The following is a 24,281-nucleotide window of genomic DNA, read 5'->3' as shown; positions in this document are numbered from 1 at the left end:
TGATAGCATTATCCGCATCAGAGTGACAGGAGTCTACAGTTGATTACCAGAACAGTGATGTCCGCATCTAGGTGGACTGGATCCACACGGAGCATTATGACACATTACAGCGGCACATTACAGCCTTGAGTATCCACGTCCAGCAGGGTACACATTGCATACTTCCTTGAACTAAAACATTACACAGTTTGCACTGAACAGAAAACATAAACTTCCAATATCTGAATTTGAAAAAAACATAGAATTTGGTTTGGTGTTCACTTTTCAGAATGTTCACTGTACTTCAGTATCTTGTATGGCTAGCACGCAAAATCATGGATCTGTTTTATGGGAAATGTTTTAACACTCTGAATCTGAATGCACGGATCTAAATATAAAACCGACGGGCGGTGTCAGTGGTCCCCTCGTCACTAGTTGAGTAAATCGTTGAAACGCAATCGTCTCTAAGTTATTGAACGGTATCAGATCACAAGGATACCTGAATCTCTGTTACACAGCTCTGCCATAACATGTGATGAACAAATATTCGTATGTAATATATATGATAGACAGCATGTACTAGATTTACTCGCCGATGAAATTACAATTGACATTAATGATGCTGTCTCCATATTTGTAGATTGTATTTTAGAAACGGCAGGTTGTATGAAAATGCCACCTCGATGTAAAACTAGACCTAAGAACTTTTATGGCAGTGATTGCCACGGGGCTAAACTAGAGGGAAGAAATGGGCTTTAGAAATGATAGAAATAACCTAAATAGAAAGAACTATTTCATACTCAGAAATACTTATAAAAATAAATGTAGGAAGTAGAAAAGAATAAGCCAACAGCAAACAGCCAGAAAGTTATATAACTCTAGACATAATCCGAAAACATGTTGGAAGGAACTGATAAATATATCTAATCCTAGGAAACCATCACCCGATATTTCTGATGAGATATTTCTGATGATAAAACTGATCTTACTAATGAACTTTTGTTACATGTGCTGCACATATATGTCATGAGTCAAATGATTTTGAGAAACAGATTTAGGATTTCCAATTAAAGAAGATTTGATGCTATCAAACGGAATCTCCAATTAATGAAGAGGAAATTTGTGATGCTAAGATTTTAAGTTCAAATCATGTGAACTGGTCAATATGCCATTCCTTCTCGTATTATTTATAAACTATTTGAGAGAGGCAGCTTTCCAGATGCTTGAAGTAAAGGAGTAATTATCCCATTAGATAAGATAGGTGATATCCACAACCCTGATAACTACAGGGGCATTTCATTGTTAAGTATTTTAAGCAAATTATATACCAGCATATTTAACAATCGTCTAACACAAGAGCAATTTCCATGAATAAGATATCAGAAACACAAACGATATTCTACTGTAAGTGTAAAAAGAGAAAAAAATCGTTTGTTGCTTTTATAGATTTTAGGAAGACCTTTCATTCAATAGACAGGTTTAAATTTTGGAGCTTGTTACCAAGCTACGGTTTGGGAGGGAAAATGATGCTAGCGCTATAAGGTATTTACTCTTCCGTTGAATCATGTGTGCGATGTAATTCGCATTTAACAAACTACTTTAACTGTCTTGTTGGTCTTAAACAGGGTTGTATGCTGAGTCCAATACTCTTTTTTCTGTTCAAAAATGAGTGAGTGAGTGAGTGAGTGAGTGAGTTAAGGTTTAAAATCACATCGGCAATATTTCAGCCATATCGTGACTAAAACTAGTTCTAAATTTATAATGCATACATATAATATATAAAACCCTGTCAACGAAGGACAGTAAATTACTCGATTATCGCAAAATGAGTTAAAGCTAGCTAGCATATATCTTTAGCAGTAGAAAACTATTTTTGGACAATACAATGTAAAAATGGGCCATTGATTCCCAACAACTGATCATGAAGGCAGATCACCATACTAGAGATCATAGGGACTTACATTACTTTTGTTACCTGCATGGACCCTAGCTGGATTTACACCATCCCTTTTGCTGTCAGCAATTTTTGTCAGACATAAATTAAAAGAACATATATACTACAATTAAAAATAATAGTAGGCTTAAATCTGTCTTGAATGCCTTTGGACTTACGTACTTGTTGATAAATGAGCTTTCTATGAAAATTCACAAAATGGAAAACATGGAATCCAGTTATTTGCGGATATGATAGAAATTTTTATACTACTTTTCGCTGATGATATTTTGTTAGCTTCAGATACTAAATGTGGTCTTCAAAACTAATTACATATTTTAGCAGGGTTAAGTGGGGTGTAAACGTTAACCTTTATAAATCTGGTATTGTTGTATTCAGGAGGGGAGGTAGACTTAAAAATACTGATGCATGGTTCTTTCAAGGTAATAACTTAAAGATAGTCAATAACTATAGGTATCTCGGTTTTTCTATTCACGTGTAATGTTAGCCTACGCAAATCATTATCCGATCTCTCCTTACACGGAAAAAGGCAACTTTTGAAAAATCGGTTCATTATCACCGGATATCTTTTTCAAAATATTTAATAGTCAAATACAATCTATCCTTATATGCTTCAGAAGTGTAGGGATATAAAAGATATGAATGTATTAAGAAAATACATCTTTCGACTGGGTAAATTATACCTAAACGTTCGAACCCAGACACCTAAAGCTGTTGTGTATGGCGAATGTGGCCGTTTCCCTATACTTGTAAATGCAGCTGTTCGTTGTCTTAACTACTGGATTAAAAAATAACAATGCATACAGACCGTATACTAAAGCAAGCTTATGAAATGTTACCTAATCTTGATAACTTTGGCATTGAGACATGGGCTTCAAATATTCGCTATTTGCTCTTTTCTTATAGATTTGGATTCGTTTGGTTGTCACAAACTGCTCGAAATCGTGTAAATTTATCGGAATCTTAAGGTATGTTTTTAAACAAAACTGGAGATCCGATCTTGACAATAGCACACGTTATGTTTTGTGCAGGGAATTCAAAAGCTTTTTAAAAAACCCTGAAGAATATCTTTTTGAAATTGCAGGTTATAAATTACGTAAATATTTAGTTAGATTTAAAGCTGGATTACTAAGGTTAAAATTTAAGGAATGACGATGGTAAAAAATTAACACAAATCTGAGAACATGTCCCATCTGTTACGGTGTGGTCTAGAAGACGAATTCCATTTTACTTTCATTTGTGCTAGACATGATCACTTACGTTGTAAATATTTACCAAGTGATTTCAAAACGAATATGTATAACTTTAAGAAACTACTTATGACGAAAAACGTACACAGTTTGAAAATGCTCAGCCTATATACATGTATAATGCATCCTTATGAACGAAGATGTAAGCCATTAAAGGAATGATAATACTAAATACCATATTGTACTTTTGTATTATCATATCATACCTTTATCTATTTCATCCATATTAATCTGTATTGTATGTTCTGAGTATTTGTATATATGTATGCGGATAGGCGTGTATACATATATGTAAAGTGTATAGTCTGTATGAAACTGTATGTATATGGTTGGTCTTTGTACGGAAATAAAGCTTTGATTGATTTCCATTGATACCTGAAGCTCAGTTACATTTGTCTGTCATAACATCTTGGTTTGACTTTTTGAATCCGAAATTCCGACCCATGTTCTTACTCAAACATATCAGCAAGAGGATCTGGTGTCCGTGAAGATGCCTTTTCCTTGCCTAAACGTCTTACCCCCAAATTGTACGTTATTAATGAGGAGTTGTCCTAAACTTGTGAAGATGGATACACAATTATACTTGTACACTCAAATGTTTTGATGGAATCGAATCCACAATTTATTCTACTTGTCTAAAGTAATTTTCTGATGTTAAATTCGCTCAATGATCCTTGGGCAGAGAAATCGCGATTCTTCGCACCATACAGCGGGATTCCGCAACCTAGTGGTTAAAGCGTTCGCTCGTCCCGCCGAAAACCCATTTCTGGTAACCCAGCACCAGTCGACAGGACCTGAAGACATTGCAAACTCTACACCATGTCACGTAATTCTAGGGGTCATTGTATTCTTAGCATCGTGGAATATGACTCTGGTTGTCAAACTATTTGCTATCTTAGGACTATAGAACGTGAACGACGACATTTCTTTCTTATCCCAAGCAAGTTGGGTTGTTGGTTCATGTTATTGTATGTCATCATCATCTGTGGACAGCAACTGATGATGGCCGTCTGGTTGGTATGACAAAGTGAGAGGTCATCAGGACGTGAAACCAGATCTTGACACACACTTGGAATGTTAACACCTCGACAGATGTCAAAGAGACATACAAGATTAACTATACAAGGGGGTATGCACATTAAATGAAACATGTAGGGTTTGTCTATGTTAACGCTGATCATGAACCTCACGTGCATTTGTTCTACTGTTCCAACTACTGCGCTTACCCCCTTGTAATGCAATCCAATAATAGCGACTTAAAACTTTTATCCTTAGTTGAATCAAATTCTGAGATTTAAATGTTCAATTGGCAAGGTCAAATTATGAGGATTCGCAATCTTAATGTCACTTTATTTCATTTACTCTTTTGCTTAAAGTTCTTCATGGTTAAGGATGACAACGCCACTGTATCATCCTGAACCATTTCTGTGATACATGTAGGATATCTTGTGTAGGTAAAACATTTACATTGAAGACATTTTGGCCAATACTTTCAATAATATATAATGCAATATGTACATCGTGTTTTCCCCCTTGACTTCTGTCATCACTAACCTTTTCTCCGTAGTATATGAATTATGCTTCAATAAAGTGGTATTATATTATTTTAAATAGCACAATCCTGATGAATGATTGATAAATTAAAAAAAGGTTTCATAGCCCGTAACAGGTGACAAAACGGACACCGATAAACTCAAAATGAAGCCAACATTTCTCATTGGTATTCATTGTGTAGTTATAAATCACAACCCTGTGAATTGTCAATGAATCAGTGATGTCAATAATAAATAAACGGAGATCTGTATATTTGTCGCTTCACGTGATTTCAGTGTCAAGGAAGCTTAAAACTTGCATGTTGTGGTTTCCTTCAGTGATGCAGAATGTGATTCTTGATAAACTATCCAGTCCAAGAACGGAGGGCGAAAACCAACTCATTATGTTGAAATGTTATGTGCACCTCACGCTGACGCACCGTTCTTGAATATCACACAGGCAGTGCGTAATACGCCGCTCTGACACAGCTAGATTCAATAACTTACAGTTAAAGTTCATGTATCTGCATGTGTTTTATTTACGATCATACCACACTGACATATACGTATGTGTTTCCGTGCAAGTATGTTGACCTTGTACCCTACACTCCAACACAGAACAGTGCACAGTGAAAGTCAGATTACCACTTTATACATTGAACATGTTTTGCTTTCAGTGATAAGATCTGGACTATGACCTCAGTGTAACGTGCAATTCAGATATGTATTTGGTTCTTTGTCCTATACTCACATCATTTTGTAAATATGTATCGGGTATATATGTAATAATGATATTATATCGGCCATAAATAATACATGTAAAAACCCGTACAAGTATGTTTTGTTTGTTTTGTATCATTCGTAATAACAGTTTTTTTAAAACCGGGGCACAATTACCATGATGTAACGTCAACAAAGTTCATGTATATTTCACTCGTCAGAATCCACTGTACTCATTCGACTGCATCCAGCTATATCGAGGGCAACTGTTGATAAATAGTGATGATTCTAGGTTTTCAGCCTCGTCCGTGACCGACCCTAAGTTAGACAGAGTGATAATGTAATGCACTTCCTTGTTGTGGCAGGTATTTTACTGGTGGGGTGTTGTCTAGAAGTCGCCCTGTTAAAGTAATTCACTCCTCATTGTGGTCATATTGGTCACCTTTGGGCTGTCTTGGATCTTTCACACATGTTCATGTAAGAAATTGTATGTCTTGTTTATGTGTCGAGGTATTAACATTGCTATGTATAACAGCATGTTGTATAATACCGGGGTTATCTTGTGATCTTTAACTGAGAGGTAACCAAACATACTCAGTAACTAAGTTGCAGGAAAGGTTTTACTGTTTCTAAGTTCACAACACTCAACGAATGTGTCGTCTTTTCAGTGACATCATGTCACGACGACCTTGTAAATAGTCGAGGTATCAACATTTGTTATGTGTAACTACATATTATACTAAAATGACAGGCTTATGTTCTCAGTATTGTATAACTGACAGGTAACCACACACACTAAGAGAATAGCATTGGGGAGAGATTTCCCCCTTGGCGGACTCCAATAAGACAGGGAAACTGTTCCGAGTAAGTACCATTTGATCACACACAAAAATGAATACCATCGTACATGCTAATATTTTCAATAATTCGAGTTAATTTGCAATCAATAGCTTGCGCTAGTAACTTTCTCCATAACAAACAATACAGAGAGAGAGAGAGAGAGAGAGAGAGAGAGAGAGAGAGAGAGAGAGAGAGAGAGAGAGAGAGAGAGAGAGAGAGAGAGAGAGAGAGAATGAATAATCGAAGATTGGTCGCAGTGGCCAAACGACCAATCAATCGATCACATTTTCTCTTAAACGAACACAGACGATTTTGGAACCGCTGTAATAGAGTTTGACATACTTGATGATGGGACATATCTAGGACGTTGTCAGGGTCTGAAAACGTGTTTATTTCTAAGAAAACTCACTTCACTTTCTGAAAAGTCATGACTGAATATTTCTTGAAGAATCTGGGAAGTTAATGTTACACTGGAACTGAATCATTTTACACTGGATGTGAAATCTGCAAATGTAATTTGTGCAGTTTCTAAAAACAACAACAGAGAACCAAATGTTTTTTTCTTTATGCTTGTACTAACCTGAATAGGAAAATCTGAATAATGACGCTAACCAATTTTTTTCGATGATTGTTCGTTGATATTGAACCAATCATCAATTGTGAGATTTTAACCAATTCCCAACACTAACAGAAAGAGGGAAAAGTAAACAAACACGTAATGTTACCATAACAACTGGGTATCCATTACATGATGACAAGCAGTTTTTGAAAGAAGCAGAAATATTTTACTCTCATAAATTTTGCACAAAACTAATACAAACACCTTGTGACCTCAAACAAACCCTCAATCCTAACACCAGAATCACTTCCAGTAGGATATAGATACAGTAGGTCAACAAACACTACGAGCATCTTAGCGGGTTTGGAAGATTTACAGGGAAAGCAGACATTGAGACTAGTGATCTCGTACAGGCATTGGACCATGGGGGCATTTTATCATGTGTTAGATAAAGCTGCTGTGTTTTGAAACTAGAGGTAGTATAACGGAATCATAATGGCTCAAAAATTTAATTTAAAACCTCACGATAACGGGTTCGGTTTTAATGTAAATTTAGAACCGTCAACTCTATTCTATCATGACAAATTTATGAACATTTTCAGTTGGAACCCTTTGTTTGGTAACGCGTCAATACCTTATGCGGCCTCGCATTCCAAACTCAATTGATATCGGACCAAATTGGGTGATTGGTGGTAAAGCCTTCAATAACTAACATTGTATAAATCCGCCGTAGACCCTTTACGCAACCGAATAATGACCTTGACCCTTCTGCTGTGATAAATTTTACACAAAACTAGTACATGCACGTTGTGACCTCAAACTCATAAATCCACAAATACTTCTAGCGGGATCAAGATAAAGACTGACATATAGTGTAACCGGTGCTTGTCATTAGACAAATATCAGGCCGATAGTGGCTGGGCAAAAGTATAAGGAGGTGTGTTTGTTTCATGATCTGAAGCTTACTTCAAAAAGAAGTTTAACGGTGGTCACATTGCAGTGATATACACTCAATTTGAAGAACAGTATACTAGAATCGAAATGACAATGAGTAAAGCGGATTGATTTATTGCTTGTCTTAATGTCCTGCAATATTGAAGAGATTTGAAGGCATCCAATGATGCAACTGCACAGCGTTTGTACATTTACAAATGACGGAGAGTGGCATCAAAATACATAAATTGTAAACACTTAACATTCCTAACACCTTAGTCTATCAAAATATAGTTAGACTGTAGGTCTATAGTAAATGTAAACTCTGCATCATCCACAACAGAATACAAACAGCTAATGCACTGATACAAACGTTAACGCATTTGTTGTGGATAAACTGGCTTGCACGTGTTTTCCCTTGTCACCGGCTTCTTCAAGTAATTCCTTGTCATCACATTGTACTGTACAATAAACCGTTTTTTGTTTTTACTCTCTCTCTCTCTCCATCTCTTTCTCTCTCTCTCTCTGATATAAGTTTTAATACTGGCGGTTAAAGCATTATGTATGGTGATTATTTAAATGAACAGAACTATATCACAAAGACAAGATTGGACTGAAAATGTGTAAAAAGTAAATTTCTGAAGAAACTTCCTTTTCTTCCAGTCACCTCTGCATTTATATTCTTAGGTCCTGAGACCTCCATCGTCTTTTGTGCTGGAAAAGCTCCATACAAATCCGTACACAAAAGTAACATATGTTATATTTGGGATTACACTTTCTTTGTCAAGTACAGATTCTAGTACTTTTGTTCTGTTGAGTTCCATTCGGGCTTCGAACCCACACCGACAGAATCAGCACCTAATCGCCAGCACACAAAGTCAGACGTCTAACCCACTCAGCCACCGTGGCTTCCACAAAAATGGAAGTCGGACAACTTGTAGTCTAGACAACGGAAAGATATGTTGCCGAATCCAGCATATTTGCTACAAATACCAATCTCCATAATACTGTCAACGAGTGAGTGAGTGTGGGTGAGTTTAGTTTTACGCTACACTCGGCAATATTCCAGCTATATGTCGGCGGTCTGTAAATAATCGAGTCTGGACCAGACAATCCAGTGATAAACAGCATAATCATCGATCTATGCAAATCAGCGAGCCTGACCACCCGATCCCTTTAGTCGCCTCTCACGACAAGAAGTATGGGTTACTGAAGATCGATTCTACCCCAGATCTTCACGGGTCTCATAGTCAAAGAAAACTATTTGAGACAGCGGAATGTTGGTACTAAAACATTACCAGGGATTGCTTGAAATTTTACAGTCATCTCAGAGTTCAGTTGTGTCCAACAATATGATTTTTCAACGTTGTACACAACTATCCGACATTACAACCAATGACAAAACTTCAATTCTTAATCCAAGAAACAAGACAGCAAATCATGTAGTACCTCTACACATGTCGCTACACCCAACCACGTGAACCTTGTCCAGTTACTGACGCAAAAGTAACAGTTGTACAAGGACAACATGCATACATTCTTGGAGCCTACGAACAATATCTAGTATGGACGTTTTGTGTAAGATGAGATGCGGTTTAGTGTCCCAAACACAAACTCATGTTTCTGATTAGTTTGACATTGATTCTCCTTTAGACAGATTATTTAGCTGACAGTACATGTTGACTCCAAAGTTGAAACTACACTTCTTCTTGTGTTGTCAGTTTGATATAATATAGTTGCTCATGTGACCAAACTGCACACAAGAACCAGGAGGTGTGGGAAAATGACAGCTCGTGACTATTTCTGATATAATACTTCTATTACATACAGCTGTCCTAATGGTGCATACGGCTACCAGTGTCACTGTCTTTCTCTGATGTACTACTTCTATTAAAGACAGCTGTCCTGATGGTACATACGGCTACCAGTGTCACTGTCTATCTCTGATGCAATACTTCTGTTACAGGCAGCTGTCCTGATGGCACATACAGCTACCAGTGTCACTGTCTATATAGCTATCTCTGATGTTATACTTCTGTTACAGACAGCTGTCCTGATGGTACATACGGCTACCCGTGTCACTGCCTATCTCTGATATAATACTTCTGTTACAGACAGCTGTCCTGAAGGTGCATACGACTACCAGTGTCACTGTCTATCTCTGATGTAATACTTCTGTTACAGACAGCTGTCCTGATGGTATATACGGCTACCAGTGTCACTGTCTATATAGATATCTCTGATGTAATACTTCTGTTACAGACAGCTGTGCTGATGGTACATACGGCTACCAGTGTCACTGTCTATCTCTGATGTAATACTTCTGTTACAGACAGCTGTGCTGATGGTACATACGACTACCAGTTTCACTGTCTATGTAGCTATCTCTGATGTAATACTTCTGTTACAGACAGCTGTCCTGAAGGTACATACGACTACCAGTGTCACTGTCTATATAGCTCTCTCTGATGTAATACTTCTGTTACAGACAGCTGTCCTGATGGTACATACGACTACCAGTGTCACTGTCTATATAGCTCTCTCTGATGTAATACTTCTGTTACAGACAGCTGTCCTGATGGTACATACGGCTACCAGTGTCACTGTCTATATAGCTATCTCTGATGTAATACTTCTGTTACAGGCAGCTGTCCTGATGGTACATACGGCTACCCGTGTCACTGCCTATCTCTTATGTAATTCTTCTGTTACAGACAGCTGTCCTGAAGGTACATACGGCTACCAGTGTCACTGTCTATCTCTGATGTAATACTTTTGTTACAGAGAGCTGTCCTGATGGTACTTACGACTACCAGTGTCACTGTCTATATAGCTATCTCTGATGTAATACTTCTGTTATAGACAGCTGTCCTGATGGTACATACGACTACCAGTATCACCGTCTATATAGCTATCTCTGATGTAATACTTCTGTTACAGACAGCTGTCCTGATGGTACATACGGCTACCAGTGTCACTGTCTATATAGCTATCTCTGATGTAATACTTCTGTTACAGGCAGCTGTCCTGATGGTACATACGGCTACCAGTGTCACTGTCTATCTCTGATGTAATACTTCTGTTACAGACAGCTGTCCTGATGGTACATACGGCTACCAGTGTCACTGTCTATATAGCTATCTCTGATGTAATACTTCTGTTACAGACAGCTGTCCTGATGGTACATACGGCTACCAGTGTCACTGTCTATCTCTGATGTAATACTTCTGTTACAGACAGGTGTCCTGATGGTACATACGACTACCAGTGTCACTGTCTATGTAGCTATCTCTGATGTAATACTTCTGTTACAGACAGCTGTCCTGATGGTACATACGACTACCAGTGTCACTGTCTATATAGCTCTCTCTGATGTAATACTTATGTTACAGACAGCTGTCCTGATGGTACATACGACTACCAGTGTCACTGTCTATATAGCTCTCTCTGATGTAATACTTCTGTTACAGACAGCTGTCCTGATGGTACATACGGCTACCAGTGTCACTGTCTATATAGCTATCTCTGATGTAATACTTCTGTTACAGAGAGCTGTCCTGAGGGTACATACGGCTACCCGTGTCACTGCCTATCTCTTATGTAATTCTTCTGTTACAGACAGCTGTCCTGAAGGTACATACGGCTACCAGTGTCACTGTCTATCTCTGATGTAATACTTTTGTTACAGAGAGCTGTCCTGATGGTACTTACGACTACCAGTGTCACTGTCTATATAGCTATCTCTGATGTAATACTTATGTTATAGACAGCTGTCCTGATGGTACATACGACTACCAGTATCACCGTCTATATAGCTATCTCTGATGTAATACTTCTGTTACAGACAGCTGTCCTGATGGTACATACGGCTACCAGTGTCACTGTCTATATAGCTATCTCTGATGTAATACTTCTGTTACAGGCAGCTGTCCTGATGGTACATGCGGCTACCAGTGTCACTGTCTATCTCTGATGTAATACTTCTGTTACAGACAGCTGTCCTGATGGTACATACGGCTACCAGTGTCACTGTCTATATAGCTATCTCTGATGTAATACTTCTGTTACAGACAGCTGTCCTGATGGTACATACGGCTACCAGTGTCACTGTCTATATAGCTATCTCTGATGTAATATTTCTGTTACAGAGAGCTGTCCTGATGGTACATACGGCTACCAGTGTCACTGTCTATATAGCTATCTCTGATGTAATACTTCTGTTACAGACAGCTGTCCTGATGGTACATACGGCTACCAGTGTCACTGTCTATCTCTGATGTAATACTTCTGTTACAGGCAGCTGTCTTGATGGTACATGCCGCTGCCAGTGTCACTGTCTATCTCTGATGTAATACTTCTGTTACAGGCAGATGTCTTGATAGTACATACGGCTACCAGTGTCACTGTCTATCTCTGATGTAATACGTCTGTTACAGGCAGCTGTCTTGATAGTACATACGGCTACCAGTGTCACTGTCTATCTCTGATGTAATACTTCTGTTACAGGCAGCTGTCTTGATGGTACATGCCGCTGCCAGTGTCACTGTCTATCTCTGATGTAATACTTCTGTTACCGACAGCTGTCTTAATGGTACATACGGCTACCAGTGTCACTGTCTATCTCTGATGTAATACTTCTGTTACAGGCAGCTGTCTTGATAGTACATACGGCTACCAGTGTCACTGTCTATCTCTGATGTACTACTTCTATTAAAGACAGCTGTCTTGATAGTACATACGGCTACCAGTGTCACTGTCTATCTCTGATGTACTACTTCTATTAAAGACAGCTGTCCTGATGGTACATACGGCTACCAGTGTCACTGTCTATCTCTGATGTAATACTTCTGTTACAGGCAGCTGTCCTGGTGGCACATACAGCTACCAGTGTCACTGTCTATATAGATATCTCTGATGTTAAACTTCTGTCACAGACAGCTGTCCTGATGGTACATACGGCTACCAGTGTCACTGCCTATCTCTGATGTAATACTTCTGTTACAGACAGCTGTCCTGAAGGTACATACGACTACCAGTGTCACTGTCTATCTCTGATGTAATACTTCTGTTACAGACAGCTGTCCTAATGGTACATACGGCTACCAGTGTCACTGTCTATATAGATATCTCTGATGTAATACTTCTGTTACAGACAGGTGTCCTGATGGTACATACGACTACCAGTGTCACTGTCTATGTAGCTATCTCTGATGTAATACTTCTGTTACAGACAGCTGTCCTGATGGTACATACGACTACCAGTGTCACTGTCTATATAGCTATCTCTGATGTAATACTTCTGTTACAGACAGGTGTCCTGATGGTACATACGGCTACCAGTGTCACTGTCTATATAGCTATCTCTGATGTAATACTTCTGTTACAGGCAGCTGTCCTGATGGTACATACGGCTACCAGTGTCACTGTATATCTCTGATGTAATACTTCTGTTACAGACAGCTGTCCTGAGGGTACATACGGCTACCAGTGTCACTGTCTATATAGCTATCTCTGATGTAATACTTCTGTTACAGACAGCTGTCCTGATGGTACATACGGCTACCAGTGTCACTGTCTATATAGCTATCTCTGATGTAATACTTCTGTTACAGAGAGCTGTCCTGATGGTACATACGGCTACCAGTGTCACTGTCTATATAGCTATCTCTGATGTAATACTTCTGTTACAGACAGCTGTCCTGATGGTACATACGGCTACCAGTGTCACTGTCTATCTCTGATGTAATACTTCTGTTACAGGCAGCTGTCTTGATAGTACATACGGCTACCAGTGTCACTGTCTATCTCTGATGTAATACTTCTGTTACAGGCAGCTGTCTTGATAGTACATACGGTTACCGTTGTCACTGTCTATCTCTGATGTAATACTTCTGTTACCGACAGCTGTCTTAATGGTACATACGGCTACCAGTGTCACTGTCTATCTCTGATGTAATACTTCTGTTACAGGCAGCTGTCTTGATGGTACATGCCGCTGCCAGTGTCACTGTCTATCTCTGATGTAATACTTCTGTTACAGGCAGCTGTCTTGATAGTACATACGGCTACCAGTGTCACTGTCTATCTCTGATGTAATACTTCTGTTACAGGCAGCTGTCTTGATGTTACATGCCGCTGCCAGTGTCACTGTCTATCTCTGATGTAATACTTCTGTTACCGACAGCTGTCTTGATGGTACATACGGCTACCAGTGTCACTGTCTATCTCTAATGTAACACTTTTCTGTAACACATTTCTGATGTAATGCTTCTGTTACAGACAGCTGTCCTGATGGTACATACGGCTACCAGTGTCACTGTCTATCTCTGATGTAATACTTCTGTTACAGACAGCTGTCTTGATGGTACATGCCGCTACCAGTGTCACTGTCTATCTCTGATGTAATACTTCTGTTACAGGCAGCTGTCTTGATGGTACATACGGCTACCAGTGTCACTGTCTATCTCTAATGTAACGCTTTTCTGTAACACATTTCTGATGTAATACTTCTGTTACAGACAGCTGTCCTGATGGTACATACGGCTACCAGTGTCACTGTCTATCTCTGATGTAATATTTCTGTTACAGGCAGCTGTCCTGATGGTACATACGGCTACAACTGTGGTTACACGTGTAACTGTGACCAGGACAAGTGTAACCCTACTTCCGGTTGCAGTCCGCCAGTCTGTTTCCCAGGGTGGTCTGGATCGACATGTCAGAAACGTATGTAACTACATCAGCATTCACAACTCCTGACACGGTTACTTAATCAAAGCTGAATGTATGTTTACTTTGGAGTGACACAGTTCTTCCTTTGACTACTGATAAAGCTTACATACTCTGTTATGTCACATCCATTAAGAATCTCGCTGATTAAAGAAAACACTACTTGTTTCGTCACTGTTACGTTCCGTGTCTTCTGAGCTCTTGGAACCTTGTGGTTGGACGTTATTTTCTGTTAGAATAGACGTACCACTATGGTTGTGGAATGTCTTTATTTACAAGAAACAATTCAAAGACCTATATGACCTCAGTAAATCGGATTGCAAATTGAATTCACATAGTCTGCGACTGTAAACAAATTATGAGAAAATTCGCAACGTCCGCAACCAAAATGTAACGACGTGATGTCAAACCAAACTTTATTCTGAAGATTTATTGGCAGCCTACAGACTGAAGTTCCCTGATTTTGGAAATATCCCAAAGAAAACTGGTGGCCATCTGTATCAGAAGGAGTTAATACATACGAGGTTGGAGTTGTTACAACAATTGGGACTGACCGTTAATTGTACAAATAAGTGTAGTTGAACTACATACATTAATCATTGAATGTTGTTGACTTATGAGGTATGAGTAGGACACAATGTCCCCATAGTTCATTGATTGGTGGTTTATTATTGACGTAGGTTGGTCTAAGGATGGTGGCCTACACCCGGAAAATATGTATAATTGCGCAGCGGAAAATTAGACACTTGTTTAGCGTGCGTGACTATACATGTCTGGCTGACAATAAGTAACCAATCCCAATGTGTTTTACTCAGGTCATGTAGAATTAGAAATATGAACAAATGTCCAGAGATCAGACATTTCTCATTACGAAAGAAATCAGTATCAATTATGAAACAATATTTCCCTTCATCTCAGCTTAGCTTCGCTTAAGTTGAAGATTTGTGGAAAAAGTCATCTGTTCCAGATAAAGCAGGCGATATATAGTTTGTCTCATAATGTGTTCACATTATTCGTTGAACATGATGGATGCAAAATTAGCTTTGTTTCAGAAAATCAATAGCCGTTTTCTAACAAAAAATCCCAAACCCGGATATAAAACGGTCAGTGTGGCATGTAACAGAATGCAAGTACAAACACTTGCTTGTTCTGTAAAACAGTCCTCCAATCTCAGCAAGTGTACCTTCCGTATTAAACTCCTAACAGGTATACCCAGCTTGGAGCTGAGTGGAAAGACTAATAATGTTATTCAGCAGATGTCTAAATGTTGAGCTGAGGATAGTGGATATATATTTTTATTATTACACGATGCCATTTTAGAAAGTGGTCAAAGTCAGGCACCTAATCGCCAGCACACAAAGTCAGACGCCTAACCGCGGTGGAAGTTGCGGTGGCTGAGCGGGTTAGGCGGCTGTGTGCTGGCGATTAGGTGCCTGACTCAGAGGGTGTGGGTTCGAATCCCAGGAGGGACTCAACCCCAAAAAGGACTAGAATTTGTACTTTACTAAGAAAGTGTAATCCCAAATGTAAGATATGTTACGGTAAATTACGTTGGAAGACGTATGTCGCTGATACAGATAACGTTGCAAGGGGAAAACCTACATCATCCAGTGGAGATCTCAATTTCCCATCATCCCAAGCTACAGACGGAAACACTGCTGCACACAAGTACGATGTCTGTATTGATACCAAGGTCAGCAAACCCAACTGGTGGCGAGTAGATCTCAATGACACAGTGTTGATACGTGAAGTCACCATCTACTTCAGAACTGACTGTAAGTATAGTATCATGACTGATTGTCATTAGTTACACTGTCTATATAGAGACAAAGGGCAGCAATCCCAACTGGTGGCCAGTGGATCTCAATGACACAGTGTTGATACGTGACGTCACCATCTACTTCAGAACTGACTGTAAGTATAGTATCATGACTGATTGTCATTAGTTACACTGTCTGTATAGAGACAAAGGGCAGCAATCCCAACTGGTGGCGAGTGGATCTCAACAACACAGTGTTGATACGTGACGTCATCATATACTTCAGAACTGACTCTAAGTGTAGTATCAATACTGATTGTCATTAGTTACACTGTCTGTATAGAGACAGATGCCAGCAATCCGAACTGGTGGCGAGTGGATCTCAATGACACAGTGTTGATACGTGACGTCACCATCTACTTCAGAACTGACTGTAAGTATAGTATTATGTCTGATTGTCATTAGTTACACTGTCTGTATTGATACCGAGGCCAGCAATCCCAACTGGTGGCGAGTGGATCTCAATGACACAATGTTGATACGTGACGTCACCATCTACTTCAGAACTGACTGTAAGTATAGTATCATGACTGATTGTCATTAGTTACACTGTCTGTATAGAGACAAAGGGCAGCAATCCCAACTGGTGGCCAGTGGATCTCAATGACACAGTGTTGATACGTGACGTCACCATCTACTTCAGAACTGACTGTAAGTATTACGTTTTTGGTAATATGGCGGCCGACACATTAAGTAGCTAGTAAGATAGTAGCTAGGGTATGACCCATTCTCGCCAGCTACTGATTTTGAGACTCTGACTTATACGAGCCACAGGTTTTGGAACGTAGTTGGACTTACCGGGATCCTATTGTTTCCTATCCCGGTGAAGATCCCCATGGATCCTAGTATGGTGATCTACCTTCAGATGCTGGCGATCTATAGCCCGTACTTCTTTAATTACACTGTTTGAGTTTTACATGCTAATTTTATGTTCATATCTGTGATACTCTGGTATTTGTACTGTCCATCGTCGACAGGTTTAACTCTCCATAATGTTATCATTCTTGTATTATATAAATTGTTTTCGTAACGATATGGCTGAAATATTGCCGATGTGACGTTAAATATTAACTCACTCACTCACTCCCGGTGAAGAATCACTCACTAATTTCATTTAATGGGAAACGTTTTCCAGTTAGTAAATTGTTTAGCACATTCAGTGTAAACTATTGTTTAGATCTACGTCATGTTGTGATACCATGCCTCAAACTCGGGTCAAGGCATCCGTATAAGGCATCGTGGTGTTTGGAATCGATGAAAAGATCGCAAAGTAATGCCATGTGGGCAATCACCTAAAATAACGCATTGCCTTAAAACATGTATGATTAGAAACTTTAATAACGTGATTAATTAGCACTGATGGACTATAAGTAACCAATCACAGTTAAGTGTTTACTCGAGTCATGATAGAATCAGTAATAACATGCAGATATACACAGATCAGACCATTTCTCATTATGAAACATAGTTTTCATTGGGCATGATTGATGTGAAATATACTTTGGATGCTATGCCTCAAACTCGAGTCGCATCTAGGCATCAGTATAGTCATGAATAGTGTTTGGAATCGATGAAAAGATCGGCAGTAATGTGATTATCGATAGCATTCTTACGATGTGAAGTTATTTGAAATGGTAATGATTGCAACGGGTTGCCCTTTCTAATTTCATTTTTACTTTTCATGTCGTCATGCAAATGGAAACTATCACGTGACCCAGAAATCTACACACGAATAACGTAGAAATGATACACAGTTAACAGAAACTAACTAGGTTTTCAGTTCAATAACAGAAACTAAGTAGGTTTTCAGTTCAATAACTACAAAGTTATTACAATGGCAGTACACTATAGACTGACAGCACAACATTCAGTGGTAGCGTTATTACACTGGCAGTACACTATAGGCTCACAGCACAACATTCACTGGTAGCGTTGTTACAACGGCGTTGTACAGACTACAAAAACAGCGGTAATAGCAATGAGTGAGTGAGTTAAAACTTCATGTCACTTCTTCAGCCACATCTTGACTTAATCAAGGTGTAGATTTATAATGATTAAAAGTAACTCAGAAACATCTGTCAACGAAGGACAGTAAAACAACTAGATTATCACAAATATAGATATAAAACTAGTAATTAATTCTAAAACAGTGTAACCATAGAAGACAATACAATATAAACACATCAACAACTGAAGGTAGATCACCATACTAGTGACCATGGGGAATTACTGTAACGTTGCTACCTGCATTGACCCTAGTTGGATTTACATCATCCCTTCAGCTGCTGGCGCTTGTAGGAACTTTCAACCATAATTTAAAATAACAAATTCTACGTTAATAAGTCTGATAAGTGTAAAGTTACTTGGAAAGTTTGGTGACTTACATACAGTCACAGGTGGACAAAAATGTTACGCTCCTTCGTCCGCCTGTGAGGATACAGCCACTAACAATCTAAGTTGCTGATTTAAACTACCAATAATAAAATATATATCTATATATAAAACATATTAATCAAAATGTATCAATTTGTACTTTTGAAAATTCAATAATTAATTGATAATTAACATTAAAAGGATCCTTCACAGATTTGACATTGAAATATTTATACATCGTGATGGAAAAAAAATCAATGCAGTCAAGCATGACATGTTTGACCGTGATCCTCTCATCACAAGGGATGCAAACAGGAGGATCCTCACCTTCTAATAGAATTCGTGTGTATATCTAGTATGGCCAATGCGACATCGTCGCATAATGATATCATCAAATCTGGTAATAGCAATGACATCAGAAATGATAATATGCAGAAAGCAGCAACATTTCCCAAACAGCTTTGATGTCCAGAATGTGTATTCGATCTTCACACAGCTGGTGGTCTTCGCCAAATTTGAAAGGCATCCGCTTGTCCACTTATACCTGCTATAACAATAGGGAACAGTACAATTTGAGGTGATAATATTTAGGATCAAAGTTGTATGCTTGTATGAGGATTTACAAAATGATTATTCCATTCACAACGTGTCAGGAATTTAGTGTATACGCCAATTTCGCGTAAACCTTATTCATGATGTGTATGTGAACAAGGCCGAGTAACATTCGAAATGTTCAGTCATGCGTGTCATTGTGTTGGTGAATAATGTTCTGATATTGTTTTAAACTCAATTAAACGATGATGTTAGCGTGCGGCAAATGTCATGTCAGGGGCTGCTAAATGGAATTGTCATTTCAGAAATTGGAAATGTTAGGAGTTAGAAGACAGAGCATTGTGGCACGAGCAGAGCTACAGGTGGTAGGTGGGGAGAGTGGACAAACGATTTGTAATCAGACACGACTGACGGACTCACATTACTGCTAGACGTAGTTTGGCCAATCATCTACCCTTCCCACTAATGCTACCCGACTAATGCTACCCGACTAATGCTACCCGACTAATGCTGCCCGACTAATGCAAATCTCAGTAAGGTGTCCCTGTTACTCTGTTAAAGTATGTATCACCTTAAATATAGAAAATATCCATAACTTTCATTGAATATCCCCTTCTTTGTTTAATAGTTTAGTGTAAACATCTCCAGAAAGTTCAATGGATTAGTTTTAAAGCTGTTCAAGAACCACCCAGGTCACACTTGACTCCAGACTCATCCAAATGAAATAACTTTAAAACCACTACTGATATTAGATAGTAATACATTCGTGACAACTAGTTAGTGCTAAACTCAATGTTCTGAACTTCTACTGAATCTGAAACAAACCCGCAGTTGAACAATGTCATAACAATACTCAAATGTATAGACTAATCCACTTCAGACAATAAATACATATTTCAGCTATCAACTTGAAACAATGACTAACCAGGTAGCAGAACGTGGAAGCGTAAAATATAACTATGGATGCAGGTCTGTCATGCATCCATTGAAAACATACACGTAGAACTTCATACAAGTCTTGATCCCCACACCCTGTGGTTTACTAACATGTGCACCAGCCTGCAGTACTGCGTAGGATTAACACATTTGACAATTTCAGCAGCAGCAGCAGCACTTTTGAAAAGCCTTGGACAATCTAGGGAAACCATATGATAAATTTTTTTCCAAATTGATCAAAGTAATAGCTTGAAGAAAAGATCAAGAAAAACGATTACATGACGTCAAGAAAAGTTTAATGGATGTTCCAACATGTTATGGAAGTATGTTTGACATTTTCTCTAATCATTTTCTGGAGACCTATTAATCCATACTATGCATCTATATGTATAATTACTTTCACCAACAAGGAAATACGGAAAACAACATTTGATGACACTGTGAAGATTTTTTTAAACAATGTCATCATCAGACAGATTGACTGAAGGTCATTGAAACTTGGTGCACCTCTTCCTGAGGTCAAAACCGGAAAGGGTATTAACTGACGTAGGTATAACAGTAGATAGAACCGGCAAAACCCTTTCCACATCCATAGGAAATCTCTGCTAAAAAGTCGATTGTTTGAGTCATCTCTTAACAGTCGAATCTAGTCTGAGGTGGAATGAATGGCATCGAATTCCACAAAGTATATATTTGTTTTCTGCGCAAGTTCTTGTTTATCACAGATACTGAAGGTCAAATCCACTCAATGTCTCAAGCTATAGAGTGGGGCATTTATTTCGTTAGCTGAACAACCTTCATTGAACAACACTTCATTGAAAGAGTTATCGCATGAAACTTCAAGCATTCCAATTTTCCAGTTTTCATCACCACAGCGCTATTCAAAGATGGTGTTGAACACTTGAAAATATTAAAGGAACGCTTGCATTTTCCTGTGATCCTTTATTTGTTTCTCTCAGTATATTTTCAGCTGGATATTCAAGCAATTTGACGGAATATGGGTTTTAACTGGGAGTGTATATATGTTTATATATTCCACGAGTTAAGATAAAGTGGTATATCTATGTATAAATCTTCACAGTGCTATCAAAACATGAATTAATAGAAGTTTGACTGTTATTATCATGGCTATCAGCACAGCCGCCATGTCCAGATCAGCTGCTTGTAATGAACCTTATAGCACGGCCTACGATACTATTCTTAAGGTCTCTCATGACATATTGTTTTCTGTTTTAAGATGTATTCTGCAACACGTACATTATCCCAAACTCGTGAGGGAAATAATTAGACCCGAAGTATGCAACGTTGCCGTTGCTGAAGCAAGATATATAATGTTTTGAAGTAATTAATCTTATTTTTATCAACTTAAACATGTAATTTTCGTTTTAGCATAACGCATGAACAAACCAGAAAGATTTGATCAACTTGAAGTGTGTTATTAAAATAGCAGCATATATGAATTTACCAGCCCTAGGAGTCATATCGTTAAACCAGAAGTGTTAATACAGTTATCCTGCACTTGGCATATGTTTCTCTCAAAACGGAAATGGTGTCATGAACATGGAAATGTTTTGAATTGTGTTTTTATTGAGAATAAACAAACATATTAAACATCTACTTCATCTTCGTTATTTACAGATACACCCAGAAGAAACGGCATCCAGGTGTACCTCACCAACACCACTAACACCGCCCCACCCAGCGGTCTCCTCTGCTACAGTGTGACAGGAAACATATATGGCACTGACATCAACGACACCATATCTGTCCCCTGTCACGGCAGAGGGCGCTACGTTCTCCTGTACACAACTACAGCTAATGATGGGGATACACAACCTAAAATGGACTTTTGTGAGGTGGAGGTGAATGGTAAGAAACTCTAATTACGTAAAAAATATATAAACTTTTATTGTTAATGTGATGTTTCTAGTTATCAAGTATAGATTGAGAATAGAGTTTTTGATGACCAGTTACTGATTTGAAGCCAACGGTGAACTGTCGGACTCCCATTTATGGGGATGTAATGAGGGGTCTTGAGGGATATTTATTCAATGTTGTCACCAGTCTTAAAATGCAAATTTAACGGAGAAGTAGCCATCAAGTCACTTATTGGGTATAATATAATACATGTATACGATATTTATGCGAACAGGCCATGCACATGTCACCGGAAGAAGGAAAAGAGGAATATTAATGTCTGAAAAACATCTTTGTTTTTGTCAGTGATTAAAACAATGTTGTAATAACCAAGTTGCTTGTTTCTTAATACTTTATTCTTGTTTTCTTATTTCTTGATATATTTCTTTACAAGTTAAATGCAGATTGACTGAAAGAGATGAAAATCTATCTTACTATTTAACCATAGGAAAATTCAATGTCAACTAGTTTCACTTAAATGGAACTCCACAGCATATGAACATAAAGGTTAAATATGGTAAGGTGAGCTAACAGGTGACATACTCAACACATGGGGAATACAAGTGTCTGTTATATATATGGGAAATACAAGTGTCTGCTCAAGAAGGCCATCGACTCTCTCTCCTGCGGAAAAGCACCAGGCAGCGATGGGATTCCACCAGAGATTGATAAGGTAGGAAAAGAGAGTTCCCTCCTCAGCCACCTCCACGACCTCCTGCTCCAATGCTGGGAAGAGGGCACAATACCCCAGGATATGCGGGACGCGAAGATCGTCACACTCTACAGGAACACGGGCGACCGCAGCGATTGTAACAACTATCGCGGGATCTCCCTCCTCAGCATCGTGGGGAAAGCTTTCGCCCAAGTCGTCCTCAACCGCCTCCAGCTGCTCGCCGACCGAGTGTACCCTGAGTCACAATGTAGGGTTCGACCGAAACGGTCGACGATCGACATGGTGTTCTCCCTCAGGCAGCTACAGGAGAAATGCCGTGAACAGAGACAGAGACGCCCTTGTTCCTCGCCTTCATCGATCTGACCAAGGCGTTCGACCTGGTCAGTCGAAAGGGCCTCTTCACCCTCCTACACAGGATTGAATGTCCCCCAAGCTCCTGAAGATGATCACATCATTCCACGACGACATGGCAGGCACAGTCCAGTATGACGGATCATTCTCGGACCCCTTCCCAATCAAGAGTGGTGTGAAACAAGGGTGTGTCCTGGCCCCGACACTCTTTGGTGTGTTCTTCTCCCTACTCTTGCGTTACGCCTTCCGTGAGTCCGAAGACGGCATCTTCCTCCACACGAGGTGTGACGTAAACCTCTTCAACCTCTCCCGCCTCAGAGCAAAGACAAAGGTTTGCAGGGTCCTCATACGAGAGATGCTCTTTGCAGATGACGCCGCCCTCAGTGCACACTCCCAGGAGGCCCTCCAGCGACTCATCACCTGCTTCGCAGAGGCATGCACAAAGTTCGGCCTCACCATCAGCCTCAAGAAGACCAACATCATGGGCCAAGATGTCAGCACCACCCCTGCAATCACCATCGGCCACCACACCCTAGAGGTGGTGGATAATTTCACCTACCTCAGCTCCACAATCTCCAACAACCTATCCCTAGATGCTGAGCTCAATGTGAGGATAGGCAAAGCAGCCACTGCCATGGCCCGCCTAGCGAAAAGGGTGTGGGACAACACCATGCTGACGCTCAACACAAAGATGAAAGTATACCAGGCTTGTGTGTTGAGTACCCTTCTCTACGGCAGCGAAGCCTGGACTCTTTACTCTCGCCAAGAGCAAAGGCTGAACGTCTTCCACATGCGCTGCCTAAGACGACTCCTTGGCATCAGCTGGCAGGATCGTGCCACAAACGCAAGCGTCTTGTCCCAGGCAGGCGTACCAAACATGTTCGCCATTCTCACACAGAGACGCCTGCGCTGGCTCGGCCACGTGTGCAGGATGGACGACGGTCGCATTCCAAAGGACATTCTTTACGGCGAGCTGGCCACTGGAACCCGCCAGTGTGGACGCCCCTCACTGCGCTACAAGGACGCCTGCAAGCGTGACTTGAAGGCTTGCAGCATCAGCCCAGCAGACCTGGAAGCAGCGTCCGACCGCACAAGCTGGCGATCCACCGTCAAGGCTGGCATCCAGCTAGCTGAGGACAGGAGGGAGACCCAGTGGGAGGAGAAAAG

The 24,281-nt window shown here is 39.6% G+C and overlaps 1 protein-coding gene across 1 annotated transcript in view; it reads left to right on the top strand.

Moving 5' to 3' along the window:
* Positions 1-24,281, top strand: part of LOC124279906 (receptor-type tyrosine-protein phosphatase alpha-like) — a 95,862-nt gene that overhangs the window by 46,082 nt on the left and 25,499 nt on the right. Inside the window, exons 2-4 of the mRNA XM_046715786.1 lie at positions 14,356-14,490; positions 16,071-16,268; positions 21,812-22,042. Of these exons, the coding sequence (XP_046571742.1) occupies positions 14,356-14,490; positions 16,071-16,268; positions 21,812-22,042 (564 nt within the window). The remainder of the gene's footprint in view (positions 1-14,355; positions 14,491-16,070; positions 16,269-21,811; positions 22,043-24,281) is intronic.

The sequence above is a fragment of the Haliotis rubra genome, unplaced genomic scaffold, assembly GCF_003918875.1.
Source record: "Haliotis rubra isolate DU_JTF1 unplaced genomic scaffold, ASM391887v1 Scf258, whole genome shotgun sequence".
NCBI lineage: Eukaryota > Metazoa > Mollusca > Gastropoda > Lepetellida > Haliotidae > Haliotis > Haliotis rubra.
The sequence above is the reverse complement of the archived record's forward strand: the minus strand, read 5'-3'. Positions and strand labels throughout refer to the sequence as shown.